At 37.0% G+C, this 25252-nt stretch overlaps 1 protein-coding gene across 1 annotated transcript; it reads left to right on the top strand.

Annotated features, from left to right (window-relative positions):
• The first annotated feature begins 8665 nt into the window (after positions 1-8665).
• On the top strand, positions 8666-9022 carry LOC130019956 (histone H3.1-like). The gene has a single exon (XM_056110558.1). The coding sequence runs from the start codon at positions 8666-8668 to the stop codon at positions 9020-9022; it is 357 nt and encodes a 118-aa protein (XP_055966533.1).
• Positions 9023-25252: the final 16230 nt, after the last annotated feature.

Genomic DNA, 25252 nt, shown 5'->3' with positions numbered 1-25252 from the left:
TTTTCCCCATGCTTTCAGATGTTTTCTTTTAAGCAGCAAATAGTTGAATTATGTTTTTGTATCATCCAGCAATTTTATGCTTTTTGATGGGAAAATTTAGTCCACTGATATTTAGAAAATTTATTGATATAAATGAATTTTTTATCATTTTTCTATACTGATTTTGTTTGTTTTTGCCCTTCGACATTTACATTTTGGGAGGAAGTAACTTAGTATTTTTGGTGGGATGGATTAGATGTAGCAATTTTTTTGGTCTGTTATTGTTTTAATCCTTCCTGCAAATCTGAATGACAGCCTGCACAGATAAAAGGCCCAGAATTTAAGTGTTTTGTTGTTGTTGTTATTTTTTATGTTGGTTGTTTGGTTTGGTTTTTGTTTTTTTTTTTTTTGCAGTTGTTCGAGCATATAATTTCATTGCAGTCGTTCAAGCGTATAATTTCATTGTCTTTTTGTATGCTTTCATTTAAGAGATATTCTGCTAGTTTTATGTTGGTTTCCTTGCATTTGGGGTTTTACTTTTCGTTTAAAACTTTATTGAGCTGGGTCGATAGCACAGTGGGTAGGGCATTTGCTTTGTACACAGCCGCCCGAGTTTGATTCCTCTTCCCCTCTAGGAGAGCCAGCAAACTACTGAGAGTATCTCGCCTGCAGGGCAAAGCCTGGCAAACTACCCATGAGGTATTCAATATACCAAACACAGTAACAACAAGTCTCACAATGGAGAAGTTCCTGGGTTCGCTGGAACAAATCAAAGAACAAGGGAGGACATTGCTACAGTGCTTTGTTACTTTAAATAATCTGTTTCTCTGGTTCCTGAAATTTTTATTACAATGTGTTTTAGTCCTATTTAGATATATTTTGTTCAGCACACTTTAGACCTCTTAAATCTGTGCACAGATCTCCCTCCAAAGATTGAGATGGTTTTCAACTATTAATTATCCCTTTCAAAACAATTAATTTTCCTTTCTTTTAGGGTCTCATCCCTTTTTCTCATCTTCCTCTTAGCTTTCCTATATTTAAAGATTATTTCTCGACTATTATCCATAAAATATTTACATTTCTTCAAATTGCTTCTCTCTGTGTGTGTATGTGTGTGTGTGTGCGCGCGCGCGTGTGGGTTGCACAGGAGAGCTGCCTTGTGGTTTATATTTAGAAATACTAATAAACTTTTTATAAATTTTAGGTAAAGTAAATTTATGAACAAAGCAGAGTCTCTTAATCCCGTGCCTGACTGTCCTCGCCAGGGCCTGACAGCTGAAGACCTCCGGGACCCAGTCAAAGCCATGCTGAGACTACTCTCCACACGCTTGGATGAGCCTCACCCATGAAGGAACCGGCAGAGGAACCCAGGTGTGGGACCCGGGACTGAGATCTCCAAGCCTGCTACGTTAGGGATGGGGCCTTTCAGTAGCTAGAGAGTTGCACGCACCAACTGCCATATAACCCCATCAACGGCCAGGATCCAGAGTTTATAACACCAAGCTCCTGGAAGGGCACAGCTGCATTTGCATTCGAGGCCACGTGACTTTATAATCTCTAGTTCTCGCTCTCAGAGAACCCGGCAGACTACTGGGAGTATCATACCAGCACATATGACTGAATAGGAGCACCTGTAAAGTTTATTTGTGTTTTCAGGCTACCAAGAGTATCCCACCCACATGGCAGAGCCTGGCAAGCTACCTGTGGTGTATTTGATATGCCAAATCCAGTAAATACAATGGGTCTCATTCCCCTGACCCTGAATACGGCAGCGTTGAGAAGGATGTGGAAGGAGAGGCTGATAAAATCTCAAGGCTGAACTAGGCTGCCAAAACAAGGTAAAGGTAAAGGCCCTCCCGTTGATCGTCGATTTGCTCGAGCGGGCCCAGTAACGTCTCCATTGGAGACTTTGTTGTTACTGTGTCTGGCATATCCAATACTCTCGGTAGCTTGCCGGGCTCTCCGAGAGGGGCGGAGGAATCGAACTCGGGTCGGCCATGTTGGCCGCTTGTAAGGCGAACGCCCTACCCGCGTTCGCCTTACAAGCGGCCAACATGGCCGACCCGAGTTCGATTCCTCCGCCCCTCTCGGAGAGCCCGGCAAGCTACCGAGAGTATTGGATATGCCAGACACAGTAACAACAAAGTCTCCAATGGAGACGTTACTGGGCCCGCTCGAGCAAATCGACGATCAACGGGAGGGCCTTTACCTTTACCTGCCAAAACAAAGAAAGACAAAAATGACTCTCTGTACTTTCAATGCATGTATACTGTCATCTGATGCATCCATCAAGGACCTGATGGTACAAGTGCAAAAGATCAAGTACATCATTGGTCTGACCGAGACAAGATGGCATCAATAACAACATGCTGTTTTCAACACTGGAAAAGAATTGTTCCTTGGAACATGTGACAAAAGAGGCTTCGGTGGTGTTGGTGTCCTTGTCAACACGAACTTAGCCATGAGCATTGATTCATTCAAATGCCTAACAACCTGAATCGGAAGATTACACTTGAATAGATGTGGCTCACTGACGGCAGTTTCTATCTTCGTTTTCTATGCACCAACATCAAATTATGGTTAAGGAGAAATTGAGAAGTTCTACATGGAGCTCGAGAAGTTCTATAAAGAAGACCACACATTCTACAAGATCATTGTCAGTGATTTTAATGCCAAGATAGGACCAAGAAGATCAGCTGAAGAACTCCATGTCAGAACCCATGGCCTAGAATGGAATAAACAGGGTGACAGACTGTCTGAGTTCATCATGTCCATCAAGACCATCCATGGTAATCCACAATTCCAGAAGGCCAAATCTAAACGTTGGACATGGAAGTCTCCCGGTGGACCTTTCCACAATGAAATTGACCACATTATATTCAATTGACAGTTTTGCCTGACTGATGTTGCTGTTATCCCCAAATTCCAAACGGGATGGGACCACCATCTTCTTGGTGCAAATTTCTACTTCACAGAGTGCGGAGAAAGGAATGCAAAGTTTAAGAAGAGAACTGTCAGAACGACGACCAAATGGGAGCTCTTTGGCTCTGTTATGGCAACATGGGAAGATGCTGTCATTGACAACATTGACGAGGAATACGATCGACTGGTTCAGCGCCTCCATGATTGTGTGAGGAACACCAAGAGAGAGATAACTACAAAAAAATGCCTGTCTTTGAAAACTCTTGAGCTTATTTGCCAAGGTTGCTTGGCGCATGTCTCAGGCAACCACAAGAGAATGTGCAAGCTCACAAAGCAGTGCAGAGAAGCGATTAAGGAAGACCTCAAAGAGAGAAGAGCAGCAGTGCTGGTAGACGCGGCAGAAGTCAGGAAAAGCATTCTTAATGCCCGCCTGTCCTTCACCAACTACGAGACCAAGATGACTGCCCTCTGATGTCATGATGGATCTATCACATCTTCCAGAAGGGCAATAGAGAAGATTATTCATGACTTCTACTCAGATCTCTTTAATAGTCACTCCACGTGCCCACATACCAAATTCCACAGGATGGATATGTCATTTCCAACGTTCTCCATTCTGAAATCTAACACGCCATCTCGTCGGTAAAGAAACAAAGAACTGGAGGGATGGGCACTTGATCATTGTATAACTGAAACCCAAGCACAAAAATTGTAAGCCTATAACTGTACCTCATGGTTTTTCACTAATAAAAAAAGAAAAAAGAAAAAAAAAAGAAACAAAGAGCACTTGTCCCAGAAAAGATCAGACCTGAACACCTGAAGAACCTACTGTCAGTACTCATCAATACACTGGCTCAGCTCTTCACACACTACCTGTCTGAATGCAAGGTTCCATCCCAATGGAAAACCAGCAGGACTGTACTACTGTACAAGAAGGGAGACATCCACGACATTGGCAACTATCGCCCAATCTGCCTATTGTCTCTCATCTACAAGCTGTTCACTCAAGTCATCCTGAATAGGATTGGCAGAACACTAGATGAAGGAAAACCATGCAGGCAAGCTGGGTTCCAAAAAGGATTCAGCACCATCGACCATATCCACGCGATAACCAAGCTCATTGAGGTTTCTTGTGAATTCAAGGTGCCGCTCTGTCTAATGTTCATTGATTTAAAGAAGACCTTTGATTCTGTTCATACAGAAGTGGTCATTGAAGCCCTAGCCAATTAGGGCATTCAAACTCAATACATCAGGATCCTCCATGAGCTGTATTACGGATTCACTACCAGGATCTCACCATTCTACAAAGAAGTGATCATCGATGTCAAGAGAGGGGTTCAGCAGGGTGATACTATTTCACCGAAATACTTCAGTACCACCCTCAAGAACATCATGCGACGACTGGTATGGGTAGGAATTGGAGTGATGATAGATGGTCGGCAACTACACCACCTCCACTTTGCTGATGAAATTGTTCTAATAACACCAAACATCAGACAAGTGACACAAATGCTGACCGACTTCGACCATGAGTGTGGAAAGGTCAGATTACAGCTGAATCTCACAAAGACAACATTCATGAGAAATAGTCTTGTTCCTGACGTTCCATTCACTCTCAACAGAATGACCATCTCCGAATGCAACAGTTATGTGTACCTAGGTCGAGAAATCAACATGATGAATGACCTGGCACCTGAGTTGCGCAGGAGGAAGAGAGAGGCTTGGAATGCCCTCAAGAGTGTCGAAGAAATAACTAAGAGGACGAAGAACCTCTGGCTCTGAGCACATCTCTTTGATTCCACTGTTTTTCCTGCATTAACATATGCCTCAGAGACCTGGGCCCTATGAAAACAGGATGAGAACGGTATTCAGGTCTCTCAAAGAGAAATCGAAAGAGCTATGCTTAGAGTATCACGCTTCACTCAAATAAGAGAAACAATCCAGAGTTCAGACCTCCATTAATGCTCAAGAATCAGGGACACTGTCTTGTTTCTCAAGGCATCGAAAATCAGATGGGCTGGACACGTAACGAGATTTAGAGATGACTGCTGGACTAGCGCCATTACCGACTGACTTCCAAGGGACATTAAAAGATCGTGTGGTCGCCCACCTATGAGATGGTCCGACCTCTTCGTCAAGACCCAGAAAGAACGGTTTGAGGCTCTTCATGTTCCTAGAACAAGCAGATGCCATTGGGCTAAGCTAGCACACAACGGGGATGAATGGAGACATTACTGGCGCCTGCTTGAGCAAATCGATGAGTAACGGGATATCAAGTGATCAAGTGATCAATGCACTTTTCTGCATTATGATTTCTATTGCCATGACTTGCTACCGTATTCTTTTATTTCTTTCAATTCCCTTTCAATTAATTAGTATTTTGCAACAATTTTTCTTTGGTTTAGTTGAATTATCTTCCAAGCTCTTTTAGTATCTTCTGCCATCATGAATATTGTTCAGATATCCTTTACGAATGCCATTATAATTTTTTAGTGACTTTGGGTACTCATCTGGATTTCCAACCCCTTGTGTTTAGAAGCTAATTTCATTGATTTTTTTCATTATTCTCAATGTTTTATAGGTGTTAACAGTGGCAGTTCATCTGAGTATTGGTGAAGATCTGATATGCTGATCAACATATCAGACTAATATTTATCCTTCTGTTGCCACCTTGTCATTTCTGCCGAGCACTGGTTGCAGTAAAAAGTGGGGGACTGAGTGTTGAGTGAAGAGTAGAACTAAAGCAGCAATACAGGCTGAAGCTAGCAAGGCTAGTAGGACATGTACATTACTGGGGAAAGTCACAAGCACCTCTACAGACTTGGAGTGGGATGGAGTTCAGGCTCTGAGATCTTGTTGGGAGCGTGGTGGTGCAGGCTGAGTTGGTGTGGTGAAGTTGGTGTTACTATCATTTGAAAGTAGATTTTAAAAAATTTGAAAAATCGCTCTCACCATTTGGTGACCATGACTTGTATTTGAAGCTTCAAACCAACAAAATGAACAGAACAGAACATATATTTATTAGTTAGTCTACATTCCATTTTAGTGCTAATTAATCCATGCACTGTAGCACTGTCTTCCCATTGTTCATCAATTTGCTGGAACGGGCACCAGTAACAACTCCATTGTGAGACATGTTGTTATTGTTTTTGGCATATTGAATACGCCATGGGGAGCTTGCCAGACTTTCCCGCGCTGATGGAATACTCTCGGTAGCTTGCCGGGCTCTCCAAGAGGGGCAGAGGAATCGAACCCAGGTCGGCTGCATGCAAGACAAGAGCCCTACCTGCTATGCTATCACTCCGGCCCAGTTAAAAGCAATGCTTGTTATATTAACACTTGCAAAGATTGACTAAAATAACATCAGTCTATTTGGAAGCTTTTCATTTTAATTTGACTATTTGTAAATTATATACAAGCATTAATGTTTCAAATAGCAATTTATTAGTTCTTTTTTAGCACTAAATAACCAATCTTTTAAACCTCTGCTATGTCAGTGGCATTTCAATTTTAATTTACATAATCAGAGTCTAGACAAATTTTTACTTCAGACTGTACATCTGAGTATACAATAGAGTATACATCTTATTCATAAGCTTCCATTACCATAAGAGAAGGATTTTAATACTTACATTCAGAGGAAGACCTTTTCTGTGGGTAACTGAAAGTTGTTTTATATAGTTACCCCTGTCTTCAGCTACTTCATCACAGGAGTAAGTTCTTTATAAAAATGACTGAATTTTTTCTTCATCAAGACAGTCACACAAATTTAAAAAATGCCATCTAATATGCTTCTGCCAAACATACATTATGGTACATACAAACATACAAACATACATTTTGCCTTATCCAAAATTAATCCACATATCTTTTTTTCTGATCAAAGAAGTCACTTTATAGCAGATAAAATGAGGCAATGAGCTACTGTGCATTGAAATCATTCACTGTTTATATCAGATTCTCCACTATTCTAAATAGCTGATTTGATATAAAAAGATAAATAAATAAATAAACGTTTGAAAGATTCAGTTACTAAGGACAGGAGAGATGTAGTACATAGGATAAGGCCTTGTTTTTCATGCGGCCTACCTGGTTTGATCCTGGACACTATATATATGGTCCCCTAACCATAGTGAAATATGACCCATGAGCACTAATCCAGGAGTAAGCCCTCAGCATTTCCAATTGTACTTATCCCGCAACAGATAAATAAGCCTTGGAACTTGGGCAAGGTTTTCCAAAAGAATATGTATACTCTGAAGTAGCATACAATTTATGATACTGTTCCTCCCATAGTGTCATAAATTGTATTGCTGGAGCAATAGCACAGCAGGTAGGGCATTTGCCTTGCATGCAGCCTACCTGAGTTCGATTCCTCCGCCCCTCTCAGAGAGCCCGGCAAGCTACTGAGAGTATCTCACCTGCACGGCAAAGCCAGACAAGCTCTCCGTGACATATTAAATATGCCAAAAACAGTAACAAGAAGTCTCACACTGGAGACGTTACTGGTGCCTGCTCAAGCAAATCGATGAACAATGGGAGGACAGTGCTGCAGTTCCTCCCATAAATAGAACTAAAAAGTTCACAGACATATAGTGGAAATGTGCATTGTACTGCTCCCTATTTTCTCAGTGATAACTAAAATAATGTCTTCTTCCTGTTACATAACATTGCTTTTTTAGCCTAGAGTTTTTGCTTCAGAGAGAGGAATGCTTTTGCTAAAAAACACAACAATGATTCCATTTAACAAGATTTTGAGTCTGTTCTTCTGGCCATTTCAGGATCCTCAAGAGTGAATCAAAAAGCATATATGGAGATATGGTGGGTATGGTGAAAAAAATAAGGAAAATATACAATAAAATTATGATTTTACAACAGAGGTGAGAAAGAATATGTCTGGTATATGAGATATTATGTTTATAAGTGTAACAGCACTCTATTGAACAAGTGAAAAATTAAAATACACAGGAAGCTTTAGTAATGACACAAAAACTTTAAAAATAAATATTTCAGCTAACCTACATGATAAAGAACGATAAACTAGCATGGTGCTTAGGTACTTACTGAGTACAAAGTGATATTTACAAATGCCAGATCTGATCCTGTGGCAGTTACAAAAAGGAACACTGTAACTGTTAACTATTTCTTACATATTAACAGGGCTAGAGCAATAGCACAGCAGTAGAGTGTTTGCCTTGCAAGCTGCCGGCCTGGCAGAACCGATTTCAATTCCTCCGCCCCTCTCGAGAGCCTGGCAAGCTACCGAGGGTATCTCGCCCTCATGGCAAAACCTGACAAGCTACCTGTGACGTATTCAATATGACAAACACATTAACAAAATGGCTCACGATGGAGACGTTACTGGGCCCGCTTGAGCAAATTGATGAACAACGTGAGGACCGTGACTGTGACACATTAATAAAAATGTGCTTAAATATTATATGATAATTTTAATAAATAAATTTAATATTTTCTGTCTGAATTATGTGATAAGTTATTAACTTTGTGTAAAATGATTAACAATTACATAATTTTCAAATACTGTTTAATTTAGATTATATTAGAGATCGCCCCAAAAGCCTCCATTTTACCCCCGGAGAGCCTGGCAAGCTACAGAGGGTATCTAGCCCGCATGGCAGAGCCTGGCAAGCCACCCATGATGCACCAAATATGCCAACAACGGTAGCTAAAATGGGTCTCATTTCCCTAACCCTGAAGGAGTCTTCAGCTGATTTGGGAAAACAAGAGAGCTCACACTAAGCAGATGGCGTGCAAGTCAACAGGCGGGAAGTTGACCCACAGGTGGCTGGCCAACAAGGCGGACCGCAAGAGAGTGCCAGCCATGAGCTGTGTAAAGAAGACACACCGGTACTGGTCCCACACCGTGGCACTGCATGAGATCCGCCAGCTGCCGTTCCAGCAGCTGGTGCACCAGATTGTGCAGGACTTCAAGACTGACCTGTGCTCCCAGAGCTCGGCTGTCATGGCGCTGCAGGAGGCGTGCAAGGCCTACCTGGTGGGGCTCTTAGAGGACGTAAACCTCTGGCATTCCCCGCTAAGAGTGTCACCATTATGCCCAAGGACATCCAGCTGTTGTGCTGCATTCACGAAGAGAGCATAAAGTTTACGATGCTAAAATCTCAGGGCTGGGACAAATGGAGATGCTACTCGCATCCGCTCTAGAAACATCAATGATTAACAGGATGACAGTGACAGTGACAGTTTAATTTAATACATTTCAAGGAGAAAGTTATCATCAGGCAAAAAACTCATTTCTTTTTCTTGGGAAGTCACTAATGAATTTCTTTACTGCATCTATGTTAGATAAAATTAGACCTAGTTATGCAGTCTCCCTACCTACTCCAGATGGAATCCCAGTGACCAAGAGCTTCCACAAGAAGGCCCAGGGATGTGGGTTCCAGGACTGAATCTTCAGACTGCATGGCAGCAGAGAGTCTGGGCTGTTCCTCCCTGGGTCCCTGCCCCCCTAGCAGACTGGCTGTCACACCCACAATTTGCCTCTGGGCTCCATCTTAGCGCACCAACAGCCCTGACCCAGAGACTCCCAATTGAATCCCAAAATGGATTAGTGCCATCCAGAAAGGTCTCTGGAACCCAATCATTTACAATCTAGAAATATACATTTACAGTTGTGACTGTGCAAGCTCTCGTGATACTCAAAACGAACAACAGAAGATCAGTTTTCTAGTGTGTGTCCCTGGCAGGTAGACTTGAATGGTGTTGGGAAATTTCGAGGAAAACATAATGCCCAAAATTAAAGCGTATTGGGGAAATTGCCTGCCATAGATGCGGGGTGAAGACTGGGATGTGGACGGTGGAAAATGTGCACTGGTAGAGGGATGGGCATTCCATCCTTGTATGGCTGAATCTCAAACATGAAAGCTTTGTAACTCCATCTCAAGGTGATACAATTGAAAAAAAAAACAATGTGGAGTTCATGCCTAAGTCAATCAGTTTAATCAGTGGCTGAACAAATATTAGTACTCCTACATTGTTAAAAAATTAGATCAAGTTATCATATTTCTTTAAATAATAACTAGTTATTATCTAAAATTATTTTCTTATAATTTTAGTGATTATCTTGAATAGTTGTGTATTTTTGCCAAATTGACAAGGGGTAGAAGTATAATAGTAATTTTATTCACTAATTTGACTGGTGCCAAATTAAATATTATTTCTCTACATATCTGTGAAGAACTTTCTAGAAGGAATTAATGGACTCATTAAAATCAATTGTCTTTTCCAATGTAGATGGGAATAAACTGATAAATGTTGATAGCCCAAAACAAAAAGTAGATGAAGAGAGGCATAACACTCTTCCTGATTATTTGAACTGTCTTAAGACTAAAATTCAAATCTTAACAACCTTTGATTCTCGGGTGTCTGTAGTCATATTAGATTAACACCATCAGTTTTTACGGGTCTTTAATTAGAGTATGGTAGTTATTTTAGTCTATTAATGTGTTGACTATTATTTATAATTAAGAAGTCAGATGGAATATTGATTTGTAATAAATCATGAACAACTTTAAAAATATATAATTTTTAATTCACTCACACTTCTAAATGTTTTTAAAAAACATGTTTTAAATTACATACATAATACATTTTACCTGAACATTTTTAATATGTTTTATTATTGTAATTTCAATAACCATTAGGTTAGTCTCAGGAGAGAATAATGAGTTAAATGTTTATTTCCAAAATTATGAAAATTAACTTGTAACTATCGAAGACACTCATATGAATTGACTCTATTTTTAAAAACACAATGTCAAAACACATTTTTTAGAGCAGGAGAGATGTTTACCACAAAATTTATAAATTCATTATTCTTTTCCTCTTATTCAGACAAATTTCTAAAAAATGCTTTCACTGAGGTATGGTAAAGCATGTTTTAAATGTAATGAGCTAAAATATTTTCATAATGCTTCTAAATATATTTAGGACTCAACTCAACATTTTAATAATAGAGCTAATGAAAAATGGAAGAATATGCTCTGACTGATTGATAAGCAACTATTTTGATATCCTTGGCTAAACTTAGTATGGGAGTAGATATATGTCAACCACTTTTCTGAATCTCTGACTTGCAAAGGGAAGATCAAGAATTCCTCAACCTTCACGTTAACTGACCCAATCTTTTCAAATATTCCTCATTCCTTTTCCCTTCCCTCTTTCATTTGCCCCTCCTTTTTTTACTTTTTCTCTTACTCTAACTTCTATTTTTCTATTATCCCCCTAAATATTATCACTAAAGAAATTTAGTGAATCTGTTTTCATGTAGTGTTCAAAGTCAGAAAATATTTGAATAACTTATTAACAGTTTAATCTAGAGAAGTCACTATAAGATACATATTATATTGATTTTCCTTACAATCTTAAAACAACTAATAAACTGAAAGTTGGCATTTAGGTTTATCCAGTAAGTGGAGCATTTTTTAATTGAACCATCCATTTACATTAATTTTAATTTGACATAAAATAAAAAATTATTATATAAGTACTTTTATTATATTTATCAAATACACTGTCTTCATTTTGAGGTTTATGAAATGTTTACTGTCTGTCATTTTCTTCAGCATAAAATTGGAATATATGCACAAGAAATGAGGAAAGTAGTTTTATTTATTTTATGCAAAATGTACTGGAACCAAAACTAAGTAAACCAATATAGCAAAAGAATAACATGAGAAGTTCAAGGAGAAAAATAAATCTTAGTTATCTGTTGCATACCCCAACAGTTCCAGTGCTCAGAGAGTGGTGGAATTAAGAAAACTATACAGGTACTGAGCTCAGGGATTGGTGAAGAAATAACGTCCATGGGATCCAAGCAGTAATCTTCACAGAGTCTTTCAGAAAAGGAGAAGTAAAAAGCTTAGAGAGCAACAGTATCAGGAATATCTGCAGATTATTAGCCCTAACTCAGAGTAGACAGCTAACCTGTTATTAAACAGGCTAAGTCTAAAAACTTTGACATCTGGAGGTCCAATGGAGTCCATGTTCAAGAACTTAAACAAAAAGGCACACTAGGACAAAACCACGTGCTAATTTATACCTCTGAGAGCACAGCAGACATAATGTAGAGATGTGGAAACCCACCAAGATTAATGAGTGCAGATATTTAGAAGGATAATTATTAGAAAAAAAATTTTTTGCTTCTTAGACAGTAACAGTAACTTGAAGAGACTGTTAATGATCTTGTAAACACAATTTCATAGTTTTCAATACAGCCTAAAATGTCCTAGAAACAGTAAACCTATACAGTGAATTGGCAGATTATGAACCAAAAGCCAATAATCCATAGCTGTTTTCTATATGTAAACAGTTATATAGAAAAGGAAGAAACATAAACAACAATTCCGTTCACAATTGTACTTCAAAAATATAAGTACTGGAAAACAAATGAGATCAAAGACATACAAAAACAAAACTGGAAGTCACCATGAAAAGAAATAGAAAAAGATACAAGAAAATGTAACACATTCTCTGGTAATGGATTGAGAGGGTTAATACTGCTAACATGATACCCTACCTGGAATACAAAGACTCAATGAAATCTCCTATTGAATGTTTTAGTATAATGGACCAACGACTGTTAACATTTAAGAGGAATAATAAACCTCCCGAATAATCAAAGCAATGATATAAAAAAAGAATACGGGAAGCTTATTTTTCTAAAATTTTAAATATTATAAAGCTATAGTAATTAAAGATGCATTCAGGAATAAAAACAATGAAATAGAATTTAAAGTTCAATGACAATCAGGCAAATGCACGGCAAATCTTCAATGGAGCATCAAGATGTACAAAGTAAGGCAGGGAAAGTCTCTTAAACAGTGATGGGAAAACTTGTTAGCCACATGCCCTTGACCTCAGGTTTTAGGGAGAAGGAGAGAGAAGGAAAAAGTTTGGGGAGAAAGGGGAAGGAGGAAGGTGGAAAGATGGAGAACAGAGGTTGGGGCTTAGGTTATGATTGGTGATGTTGAAAAGTGGTATAGCTATGTATCCAAACACAGACTCAACAAGACTGAAAGCATGAGATCTGAACTGCATATGGTGTCTGTCAAGGTGACAGGCAGGTGGGTGTGGTAGAAGGGGAGGGATGATGAATATGAGAACACTGATGGAGAGAAGTTGACATTTGTAGTGGGATTGGTAGTTAAGCCCTATATGCTTAAAACTCAACCATCAATAACTTTGTAAAACAGTTCTTTAAATATTATTTAAAAATCTAGGCTAGAAAATAATACAGTTTGAAAGTGGAAAAAGTTCATCACTTCATAATAAAAAAGTATTAACATTTTTATAAATTAAAGTGAGAAAATAACCAACTAAACTTCTCTGAATATTGTCATTTTTATTACATGTCCTCAAGTAATATATATCAATGTTACCATTGTCTCATATTTCTGTAAAATGTTCATTCGGGGTAAAAAAAGACAGAGAGCTCTTTCACACAAAAGCTATCTTTGAATGGATTAAGAATCTTTATATTGAACCTGAATTTGGAGGTTGGGGGCTGGAGCAATAATACAGTGGGTAAAGCATTTCTTTGCATGTGGCTGATCCAAGCTTGATCTCTGGCATCCTATATTGTCCCTCAAGCACTGCCAGAATTAATTCCTGAATACAGTTCAAGAGTAATCCCTGAGCACTGCCAGTTGTTGCAAAAAACTAAAAAAACAAACTAAAAACAAGCAAAAATAACACACCTGAATTTATTAATTATATAGAGGTAAAGCATAAGCAGAATTTTTAGGACACTAACTCTAGAGGTATTCTTAAGTAATTATTTGGGAAAAAGTCTTACAGTCTTTTAGAAAGTCGTCTCTAACCTCTTGAAAATACGGTGATACCAAGTAATATAGTACACTTGCAAAATTAAATCTCATAAAAAGACCACGACCCCATAAAAAATGTGGGGAAAAGAACTGGACAGAAGTAAAAGATATCCTCAAAGAAGACATAGATAGGAAATACGTATACGTAAAAGTTTTCTTTATCATTTATCATCGGGAATTGAAAATTTTTAAATACAAACATTGAGATACCATCAGACACCAGAGAGATAGGCACACAGAAATAATAATAGAGAGAAAAATAGCAGCACTGGCACTTATATGGTAAAAATAGGGCTGACACCAAAATAAATTAAGAATTGAGCTTCCTAGAGGGTACCATGCTGATTACTGTCAGTAGGAAGCAAGGAAAGAGGCAAATATTGACTCATGTTTTCCACGTTTATGCTATAAAGCCGGAGCAATAGCACAACGGGTAGGGCATTTGCCTTGCATGCAGCCGACCTGAATTCGATTCCTCCATCCCTCTTGGAGAGCCCGGCAAACTACTGAGAGCATCCTGCTCGCACGGCAGAACCTGGCAAGTTCTCTATGGCATATTCGATATGCCAGAAACAGTTACAAGAAGTCTCACAATGGAGACATTACTGGTGCCTGCTCAAGCAAATCGATGAACAACGGGAGGACAGTGCTACAGTGCTACATGCTATAAAGAAACATAATTAGGGAATTACTAATGGACAAGAGAACAGAAATTTTCTTAACAACCCAGCAATTCTACCTGTGGCTTCTACTTTAAGGGTCCCCAAGTTATTTCCAAAACAAGAGTTGGGCTCCTATGTTTGTTGAAACACTAGTCACTGGCACTGGCACTGTCTTCCCGTTCATCGATTTTTCTCGAGCGGGCCCAGTAACGTCTCCATTGTGAGACTTTGTTGTTACTGCGTTTGGCATATTGAATACGTCACAGGTAGCTTGCCAGGCTCTGCCCTGCGGGCGAGATACTCTCGGTAGCTTGCCGGGCTCTCCGAGGGGGGCAGAGGAATCGAACTCCAGTCAGCCATGTTGGCTGTGTGCAAGGCAGGCGCCCTACCGCTGTGCATCCCTCCAGCCCGAAACACTAGTCACAACAGTCAAATTCTGTAAGTAACTTAAGAATGGATTACTGATGATAAAACTATGGCGAACAAATAGGAAGCTGCAATCAAAACTGCAACAGTTCAATCAAGAGTCTCCAAAGCGTGCGGCCATGTTAGTAACACACAGTTTTTCATGTCATCATATCTCACAGAGAGGATACAGCAACATTCTTACTTAAGTACTCATCCACACACCAACACACAAAATTCATTTCCAGGGTACTAAAAAAACAATCAGAAAGCAAGGCAGCCCCACCCTGCTTTAATCACTGAGAATGGTAGTCTTGAAGACTCAACCAGTAGTAACCAATTACATGCTCTCTCTAATAAGTATTTTAAAAAGGAAACATTTGAGGATGTTTAAGGAGCTCAAAGGAGCTCAATGTGAGTTTAGGTTATTTTCTTTATAAGAAACTGGAAAATGAATCTCAACACCTACCAACTTCTAGATTTCTGACATTCATTACAGAAAATAGTTTGTGAAAAATTAATAAAATAAAAGAGTCACAGTCCTCCCGTTATTCATCAATTTGTTCAAGCGGGCCCAGTAACGTCTCCATCGTGAGACTTGTTACTGTGTACCCCTGAGCCCAGCCAGAAGTAATCCTTGAGTGCAGAGTTAGAAATAAATCCCACGAGCAGAGCCTGTGTGACCCCAAAGCCAAATATATATATATATGTATATGTATATGTATATGTATATAAAGGTTTATTAAAATAGAATTTACTGTATAATTAGATTGAATCAACTTCATGACATCAAACTTGCTAATTAATTTGAGAAATGTGAAGGAAAATTCTCTTTTTTTACATATTCTAGAGAGTTCAACTTATTCCCACCTGATCTCAAAATGTTTCTCTCAAGGTTTTTCTTAACAAGGACTTTATCTCATTAGCATAATTTCAAGCATCTTTGAAGCCTCAAAGAGGATTTCCATAGAGTAGAATTCTAACTGACTCCTTATTTTAAAAATAAGAGAAAAAAAATCCCTGTAGAATCAACTGTTGGACGTCATATTGAGTATTAAGGGAATGGAAATGGCTATTTTGCAATAATATTTTTCTTATTCCTTTAAAATGGAATTCTTAAAGAAGTTAAAGTAGGATGCCATAGCTAGCTAACCTATACTATCACTAGTGTCTCACAACCCATTTTAGTTTTGAAAACATATAAAAATGAATAAACTACATGAATACTGAGTAGGAAAGACAATAGCCATTGCTAGTATAAAATGAAAATAAATCATTAATACCTGTTTTAGAAATTTTTGCAAGAGTTGTATGTTTTAAAATATCACTAAAATAAAATCAGGGTTGGAGCAATATTACACCAGGTAGGGTTTTTGCTTCTACATAGCAGATTCAGTTTCCATTCTGGGAAACTATCAGAGTGTTTTCTGAATCCCATCAGAAGTGTTTGAAAGCCCTGAGAACAAGCTGATGTGACCTAAAACCAAAATTAAATAATATAATATATAAAAGTCACATTTTGGCAATATGAAAACATTACTGATTTAGATACATTTTAATATTTCCTAATTATTTTATATTGCAGTAACATTGGTTTAGAAAAGATCAAAGTTTATATTTTGGAAATAAAAAGTAACAACGTGCCCTACCATCATAGTGCCAACATTCCTTCACCTATTCAATAATCAATATCAGTTCACCCATGCACTACCCTTACATTGATAATTATAGTTTCGTGATCAGGGTCTAAGTATTTCCTTTTATTGTACATTTTTCTCACGTTGCTTTATTTCTTTATATTTTGCATATGAGTAGGATCATTTAGTTTTTGCATTTCTTCTTATTTTGCTAAGCATAGCACACATTTCAAGTAAAAAAGAAAAATTTCATCATTCCTAATACCTATATAGTATTCTATGTATATACCATATCTATAATGTTTCACATGTCAATGGGCACTATATTTTATATACCTTGATTATTGTAAGTAGTTCTGAAATGAGCATAGGTGTGTGAACTTTTTAAATTAATATCTTTGGATATATATATCTAGGAGTGAACTTGCTGGCACATATGTTAATTCTACTTTTATATGCTGAGAAATTTGCATAACTTTGACCTTTGATCTATTTACAACTTAAATTTTCACAAACATATACAGGTTTATTTTAATCTACATCCAGAAAGACATATTGTTTCTGTCAATTTAAACATGGGCCATTATCTTAGATGTGAAGTGATACTGTTTTACTTGTTACATATTTCTGATGACACGTGATAATGAAAAAAATGTATTTTTATTTATTTATGTGCTCATTGAGTTTTCAATTTTACTTATATTTGTTGCATTAATGAGTAACACACTTAATCTGTTGCAGTAATGACTAACACACTGAGTTTTGTTACATTATTTTTAAAAAGTATGGTCTCAGCAGCCTCCACATCCACCCTCCGGGTTTCAGACTCTGCTTGTTCCTACACCTTTCCAGGTGAGGTTACTCTGAATTGTGTATCCACGTACACAGCCATGCAACTGCTTTATTTATCACATCTTCTATTTCCTAAACTTATATCTTCTTTTGCTGGATTAAGTCAAGTAGGAAAAATTAAAAGCAACACCCAGCATAATCACGGTCCTTCCCGTTGTTCATTGATTTGCTCGAGCGGGCCCAATAACGTCCCCATCATGAGACTTGTTACTGTGTTTGGCATATCGAGTACTTCACGGGTAGCTTGCCAAGCTCTGCTGAGCGGGAGAGATACTCTCGGTAGCTTGCCGGGCTCTCCGAGAGGGGCAGAGGAATTGAACTCGAGTCGGACATGTTAGCTGCGTGCAAGGCAAATGCCCTACCTCTGTGCTATCGCTCCAGCCCACCCAGCATAATATGTAAAATAATTTTAGGGAAGCTAATTACAAAGAATATCTTCAGCACAGCAGGAGGTCAACAAACAACGAGAAAGACATGTAGAAGTCCACAAAGCTCAATGAGTAAAAATAATAGAATAAGAAGTTCTATCAGTACCAACCAGATCTGTAAATTGTTAGAATGAATTTAATGACACTATATTGAGGATGTGTCAAGAGTTCAAAGTAATTATGGCACAGGTGCAAGCATAGGAAATTCAAATCTAAAATTCAAATAGTAAAACTAGAATCAGAAGTGACAGAAATGAAGACTATGATAGGTGAATAAAGGCCTCCGAGCAGAATTACAGCATCTGACAAAAAGATTGAGGAACTCCATTATACGATACAGGAAACCTCAAGAAGCAAAAAAATGGGAAGAGATTTGAAGCGAACAGTACATCAGTAGACGTGGGGAACAGTTGAAGGGGAATGATATAAGAATCATCAGATTGGGCTGGAGCGACAGTCCAGCAGGGAGGGCGCTTACTTTGCATGTGGTTGACAGGAGCATGTTCCATCCTCAGCATCCCATATGATCCCCTGAGCACCGACAGGGGGAATTCCCAAGTGCAGAGTGATAAATAAAGCCTGAAAATACAAAAACAAAGAGAATCATCAGTTCCCTAAAGAGCAGGAAACCAAGTTTGTAAAAGAACCACTAGTTAAAGAAATCACAGATAAGAATTTTCTTAGAGATTTGGTGCCTTTTCAACAATGAACTAATCTTATGTTTATATTAAATATGTTATGTCTATGCAAAAATGTATTTGCATCTACAAATATTTTATCAAAATATTTTACTTATAAATCCAAATACTTTAGTATTATCTGCAATATATTTCGTAAAATAGTTTTTATTTTTATGATAAAATCGACATTTATACTTGTATAGGCCTATTAATATTTTTGCTTTTGCTTACAATTTCTTAATTATTCTCCACTTATTCTTACTAAATTGTACATTTAAAATGTATTAGCATATAAGTATTCAGACTATTAATTTTAAACTTATGATTTCAAAAAAACTATATAGTTTTTTAAAAAAATATCAACTTTCTAATTTACAATTTTGAGGAATTCAGCTTACCTTTATTCATCTACACTTGCAAAAGTAGTGTTATTACCTCCACCCCACCCCCCCAAAAAAGGCCTTTCTCACATGTAGGACATAAAGCAACATAGTAGTAGAATAAGTGGCTTAAATTATCAGAACTGGAGATTTTATGCATAGAATTTAGTTTTCCTGGGAGGACTGGTTAGCTGAGAAAATTTCTTGGAATACCCAACAGGGGGCAGGCAATCTGATGAAGTTTGTGGTACTAGAATGATTAGCCTATAAAACATGTAACACTATATTAACAGTATTATATATTCTGGTGTCAAAAAATGGAAAATATTTTTAAGTAGGAGTATGAAAAAAATAAACTTCAAAAATTTTATATAAATAAAAGATACTCCATATATATTATTTCTTTATGAAAATTATAACCAAAAATCCTATGAAGAGTACATTACCAAGGTTTGGGCTAGAAAGAGAATTCCGATTGCTGGAGCACATGCTTTCCATGCCAGAGAAACAGGTTCAGTCCCCAGCAATGTATGCTGCCCTAAGCACAGCTGAGTGTGAATAAAGAAACATATGGAGGAACAACAAATATCCACAGAAAATATGAAATTGTCCATAGAATTGAGCCTAGCATTTCAAGGGGAATAGTCACTGAGATCATTATGGAGGAAGCAGATACTCTGGTCAATGGAGCAGTGTTGGAATGCTGTATGTACGAAAGTATTGTAAATAAAGGTGCCCCAAATAAAATTCTAAAAAATTAATTACATTATTTTAAAAATAATAAAATTTTTTATTTATTTATTTATTCATTTATTTATTTATCTGAGAGCCCGGCAAGCTACCAAGTGTATCCCACCCACATGGCAGATCCTGGCAAGCTACCCGTGATGTACTTGATGTGCCAAAAACAGTAACAATGATGATCCTCATTCCCCTGACCCTGAAAGAGCCCCCAATATGCCATCAGGCTACACTAGCACGTGACAGGGACGAATGGAGATGTTACTGGCACCCGCTCAAGCAACTCGATGAACAACTGGGTGATATTAATAGTGATTTTAAAAAAGGGGTATGATTGTACTGTGAATTGTGTACCTGACCATTTATTATGGTATGGAGAGAAACATAGACACCTATGTTTCTTGACATTTCTTATAAATACATATTCTATTATTAATTTATATACTGAAAGTTTTGACTTGCATAAAATTCTATTCTTTATTACTTCTATAGACATTCACTTATTTGCATACCCCCTACTAAGAGCTATTTATTTATTCTTACTTTGGAGGTTTAAACAAAACTACATTGTTGGCAGAGGTTTGTAAAAACATTAACTAAGCAAAAAAATATTATTAAAAATAGAAGCATATATTTTCATGGATTATATTAGAGAATGGAAGTAATTAAAATTTGTTATTTTAAGTAAATACCTAAATAAACATAATAATGAGAAAAAAACAGGTGTGACATGTAAGTGAAGTTTTGTATAAAAATTCTTATGTATTTTATTTGGTTTTGGCTTTGGGGTCGCTCCTTGAAGTTCACAGGGCTTACTTCTGCTTCTGTACTTAGGGATAACTATAACTACTGACAGTGCTCAGTGGATCATAAGGGGTAACAGGGATCAAATTAAGGTCAATTTGTCTTACGCTTGTGTAAGACAAAGATCCTTACCCGCTGAACTATCTCTGCACTGAAAAAATTATAATGTATTTTTGCACCAGAAATACTCAAAGTACCCACTGAGTAAAAGAATAAGCGAGTTAAAATAAAAAGTATTCAAGCAGTGGGGAAAAATTCTCTTGAGATAAAACATTAATGAAGACATGTATAAAAAGACTGTATCAAGCACTTGAAGCTTTTATTTATGTTTTATTTAATTTCTTAATTGAATCACTGTAAGATGCAGTTACAAAGTTTTTCATGATTGGGTTTAAGTCATGCAATATTCCCAAACCTGTTCTTTCACCAGTATACATTTTCCACCACCAATTTCCCCACTTTCCCTACCACCACACCCTCTCCCCAAAGCCTCTCTCTTTCTCTCTCTCTCTCTCTCTCTCTCTCTCTCTCTCTCTCTCTCTCTCTCTCTCTCTCTCTCTCTCTCTCTCTCTCCCCTTTCCCTCCCCCTTTTGGGCATAATGCATTATGGTTTGCAATACAGATATCGAGAGGCCATCATACTTGGTGCTTTATCCACTTCAGTCCACATCTCCAATCCAGACGGATCCCTTCCAACCATCATTGTAATAAGTTCCATTCTCTATTCCAACTGTGCTCTCCCTCACTACGTGAATCAGGCTTCCATCAGTGGACCAATCCCACAGCTCTTGTTTCTACTGTCATTGGATATTAGTCTCATACTTTGTAATTTTATTTCCTAAAAATATGTACAGTCATTCTATGTCTGTCCCTCTCCTTCTGACTCATTTCACTCAGAATGATACTCTCCAAGTCTATCCATTTATAAGTGAATTTCATGACTTCATTTTTTCTAGCAGCTGCATAGTATTTCATTGCGTAGATATACTATAGTTTCTTTAACCATTTGTCTGTTCTCAGGCACCCGGGTTGTTTCCAGATTTTGGCTACAGTGCTGCAATGAAAATACAAGTGCAGAAATGCTGATGTTATTTCTGCTGTACATTTTTGCACTAAAGGGGAATACCCTTAGAAGGGGTATTGCTGGGTCATGCAGAAGTTCCATATCTAGTTTCTTAAGGAATGCCATTCTGTTTTCCAAAAAAATCTGGACCAATCAGCACTCCCAGCAATAATGAAGAAGAGTCCTTTTCTCCCTCCATCCATACCATCACCAGTTGTTCTTGTTCTTTCTGATGTGCACCAGTCTCTGTGGTGAGAGATGATATGATATCTCATTGTTGTTCTGATTTGCATCTCTCTAGTGATTAGAGATGTAGACATTTTTTCATGCTCTTTTGGAGTTGTGGTCATTCAACTTTCTTCTTTGAGAAATTTTCTGTTCATTTCTTCTCATTTTATGATGAGGTTGGACGTTTTGTCTTGTAAAGTTCTACCAGTGCACTGTATATCTTAGTTATTAACCCCTTATTTAATAGGCCTTGGGTAAACATTTTTTCCCATTTTGTGTGCTGTTTCTGTTTCTTGGTTCACCATTTCTTCTGAGGTGCAGAAGCTTAGTTTCATTTGTTTATTTTTGTTTCCACTTGCTTTATCAGTGGTCTTTCATCTTTTAATATGTTTTTTGCTTCAATAGCATGGAGGGTTCTGCCTGCATTTCCCTTCCTGTATGGATTCAGGTATGATGTTGAGGTCTTTAATTCATTTTTTTATCTGACTTTTGTGCCTGAAGTTAGAGGTCTGAGTCCTTTTCTTTTTTTTTTTTTTTTTTGCAAGTAGCTATTCCAGTTTTCCCAGCACCACTTATTTTTCTTCATTTTTTTATTCTTTAGCAAAAATTAAGTGATTATATATTTGAGCATCTGTGTCAGGATATGATATTCCACTCTATTCCATTTCCAACACTATGTTGTTTTAGTTATCACCACTTTGTAGTACAGTTTTACTTTGGTGAAGATGATTCCTTCTATCTTCTTTTTCCAAGGAGTGCTTTAGCTATTCATGGGGGTTTATTGTTCCATGTGAATATCAAGAGTGTTTGATTAATTTCTGTGAAAAATGTCCTGGGTATTTTTATAGGACTCATACTGAATCTGTATAATGCTTTGGAAGTATTGCTGTATCGACAATGTTAATCCCCCCAATTCATGCGCAGCGAATGCATTTCCATTTTTACATTTTACATCATCTCCTTTTACATTTCTTAAAGTAGCGCTTTGTAGTTTTCTCTGTCAAAGTCTTTCACTCTATATTTAAGCTGATTCTAATGTTTTTGATTTTCTGAGGCTCAATTATGAATGGAACGGATTCTTACTCTACCAAGTCACCAATATATTTGAGGCCCCTGACCCCTGTTTCCGCATTATTTCCTTTTTTCTATTTTTGCTTTCCTCCTCAATTTTATTCTATAATCACCAAACTTAGAAATGAGCATGCCAAAGTATTAGGGACAGCAGGGAATACACCAACTCTGGTGGAGGGAAGTTGACACTGGTGGTGGGATTGGTACTGGCATGTTGTATGTCTAAGACTCATTGATTGATTTATGATGGCTCTTTAACTAAAAAAGTAATAAATAAAAAGGAAAATACCTTACAAAATACAAGATAAATGAGAAAATTGGAAAGTTCTGTAACTAAAACATAAATTATATTTATTATCATAAAATATTCTACAGAGAAAAATAAGAGGCTTAAATATTAACTGGTCAAGACTATTAGACTTTATTTTGGAAGAAACATCTCAAGTATTAAATATTAATATATTTGAATGCCCTCAAAATATATCATGTTTAATAATGGTAAAATGTCTCAACATCATATATAAATTACAAAAAATATCAATTTTATAGTGAAGAGTTTGGGCACATATAATTGTAAATAATTGACCTAATTTTACCTTTACTGAGGCAATTACAAGTCGACGTCATGTTTTTTCTAATTCGATCAAAGAAGAGCATATCATTTATGTGGTAGTTTTGTCAACAATGCATAACCAGAATTCAATCATAAAATAATTGAAAGCCGTTCTGTGTAGTCTATACTGTCAAAATGTCAATGTCAGAAACGTCTGAAATTTTCTGAGTTACATTAGACTGAAAGTAAATTGTAACTAAATGCTATATGTGACCTTAAACTAGAAAAAAGCAAATATCCTTTAAGAATATTAGTAAGGGGCAGGAAAAATAGTACAGCAGGTGAGTGCTTGAGGTTCACACGGCAGACAGGGTTTCAATCCCTGGCAACACATATGGTTCTCCGGCCATTAGTGATCCCTGGAAGGAGAGCCAGGAGCAGTTCATGAGCACTGAGATGTGTGGCCCCACTCCCCAAAAATTATTTTGGTAAGTGGACCTAAAAGATATAGCTGGCAAGCCACTTGCCTAGCACGCAGTCAAACCAGGTTTGATCCCAAGTACTGTGTATGGTCCTCCAGTGCCACAGGGAGTGAGACCTCAGAGGAGAGCTAGCAATAATTGGTGTAATAATGGATATAGTAATGGATACTAGCTAAATTTATAGTGACGATTTTGCAAAATATGTTTATATTACATAATGTATTGCATGCATACTATTAGATAAATGAATGTCAACTTAACCTTAATCTAATTTATTGTTTATGAATATAAATTATTACATTGTTAGTCATCTGACCTACAAATAAAAATTATTAAACTGAATGTGAATAGCACAACAATATGAAACATTATAAATTAATTTAATTCATGATGTATTTAGTCTCCTATCAAGCATAGACAACTCGGTATCACAAGGTATCAGGTCACTTTATAGTAATGTTTTAAATAGAAGTAGCTGAAAAAGCAAAGAATTGTGTCAAATTTCTTAGTAGAATATGAGTCTATTTTAAAAATGCACATGAAAATACAAAGAATTTGGTTTAGATAGTGAGTCGCTGCTGACTGGGGTTTGATCGCTGGCACCATATGTAGTTCCCCAAACCCTGAGCACAGAGCCCAGGATAAGCCCTGAGCACACCTGCATGTGGTCCAAATTGGAGTAATCTACAATATGATTTGCATATTATTCTAATTCAAATTTTGACAATGGTTGATGAATGAATCAAAAGAAGATAATTAAGGATCTGAAAATAAACCTGCACATAAATATTAACTTGATTTTTCATAGAAATGCCAATGTACAAAAATTGCTAGTTAGAAATAAGTGCATTTTAATGACTCCTATTATCATAAGTTAACTAAAGATTATTAATTTTATTTTATAATGTAAACATTTTAAAAAATTTAATATAATGTTAACTTGATAAGACAGTGCTACAGTGAATATAATGTTAACTTTTTAAAAATAATTTCTACAGCATTTGGATATTACCTAAATGTTACTACTTCTATTATGAATGCTTTTGTATTTATCTGAGTTTTAATAAAGTTTCAGAAGTCATTTCGTCAGAAATTTTTAGGAAATTCAGTGTACATATATCTTTAGAGGCCAAAAGTGATGAATAGTCAGAGATGAAATGTTTTTAAAGTGATATTTATTATTCAAATTTGGTAATTAAATCATGATTTTATGGCAATACAATTACAGAATAAATTTGTTAATATATTCAAATATTTTGAAATAATATTTGCTTATTTATTTTGCAAACAATGATATACAAAGTTTCTATTGGAATGCTTTCATATATAAAACATTCAAACACACCCCCACCAGCATGTTTGCTTCCCACCACCATTAATCTAATGTCCACCCTTATCCTCATCCTCTGTGTTAAACTTTCTACTGAAGATGGGTTTGCAATTTCTTGTGTCATTGGTCACTTGTTATTCTCCAACTGTACTTCTTTATACCCAACATAT

Source organism: Sorex fumeus, unplaced genomic scaffold (assembly GCF_029834395.1).
Source record: "Sorex fumeus unplaced genomic scaffold, SorFum_2.1 ptg000010l, whole genome shotgun sequence".
Taxonomy (NCBI): Eukaryota; Metazoa; Chordata; class Mammalia; order Eulipotyphla; family Soricidae; genus Sorex; species Sorex fumeus.
This window is presented reverse-complemented; position numbering and strand designations above follow the sequence as displayed.

Excerpts from the sequence above, each read along its gene's own strand:
- LOC130019956 (XM_056110558.1), top strand. The coding sequence starts at position 8,666 with ATGGCGTGCAAGTCAACAGGCGGGAAGTTGACCCACAGGTGGCTGGCC.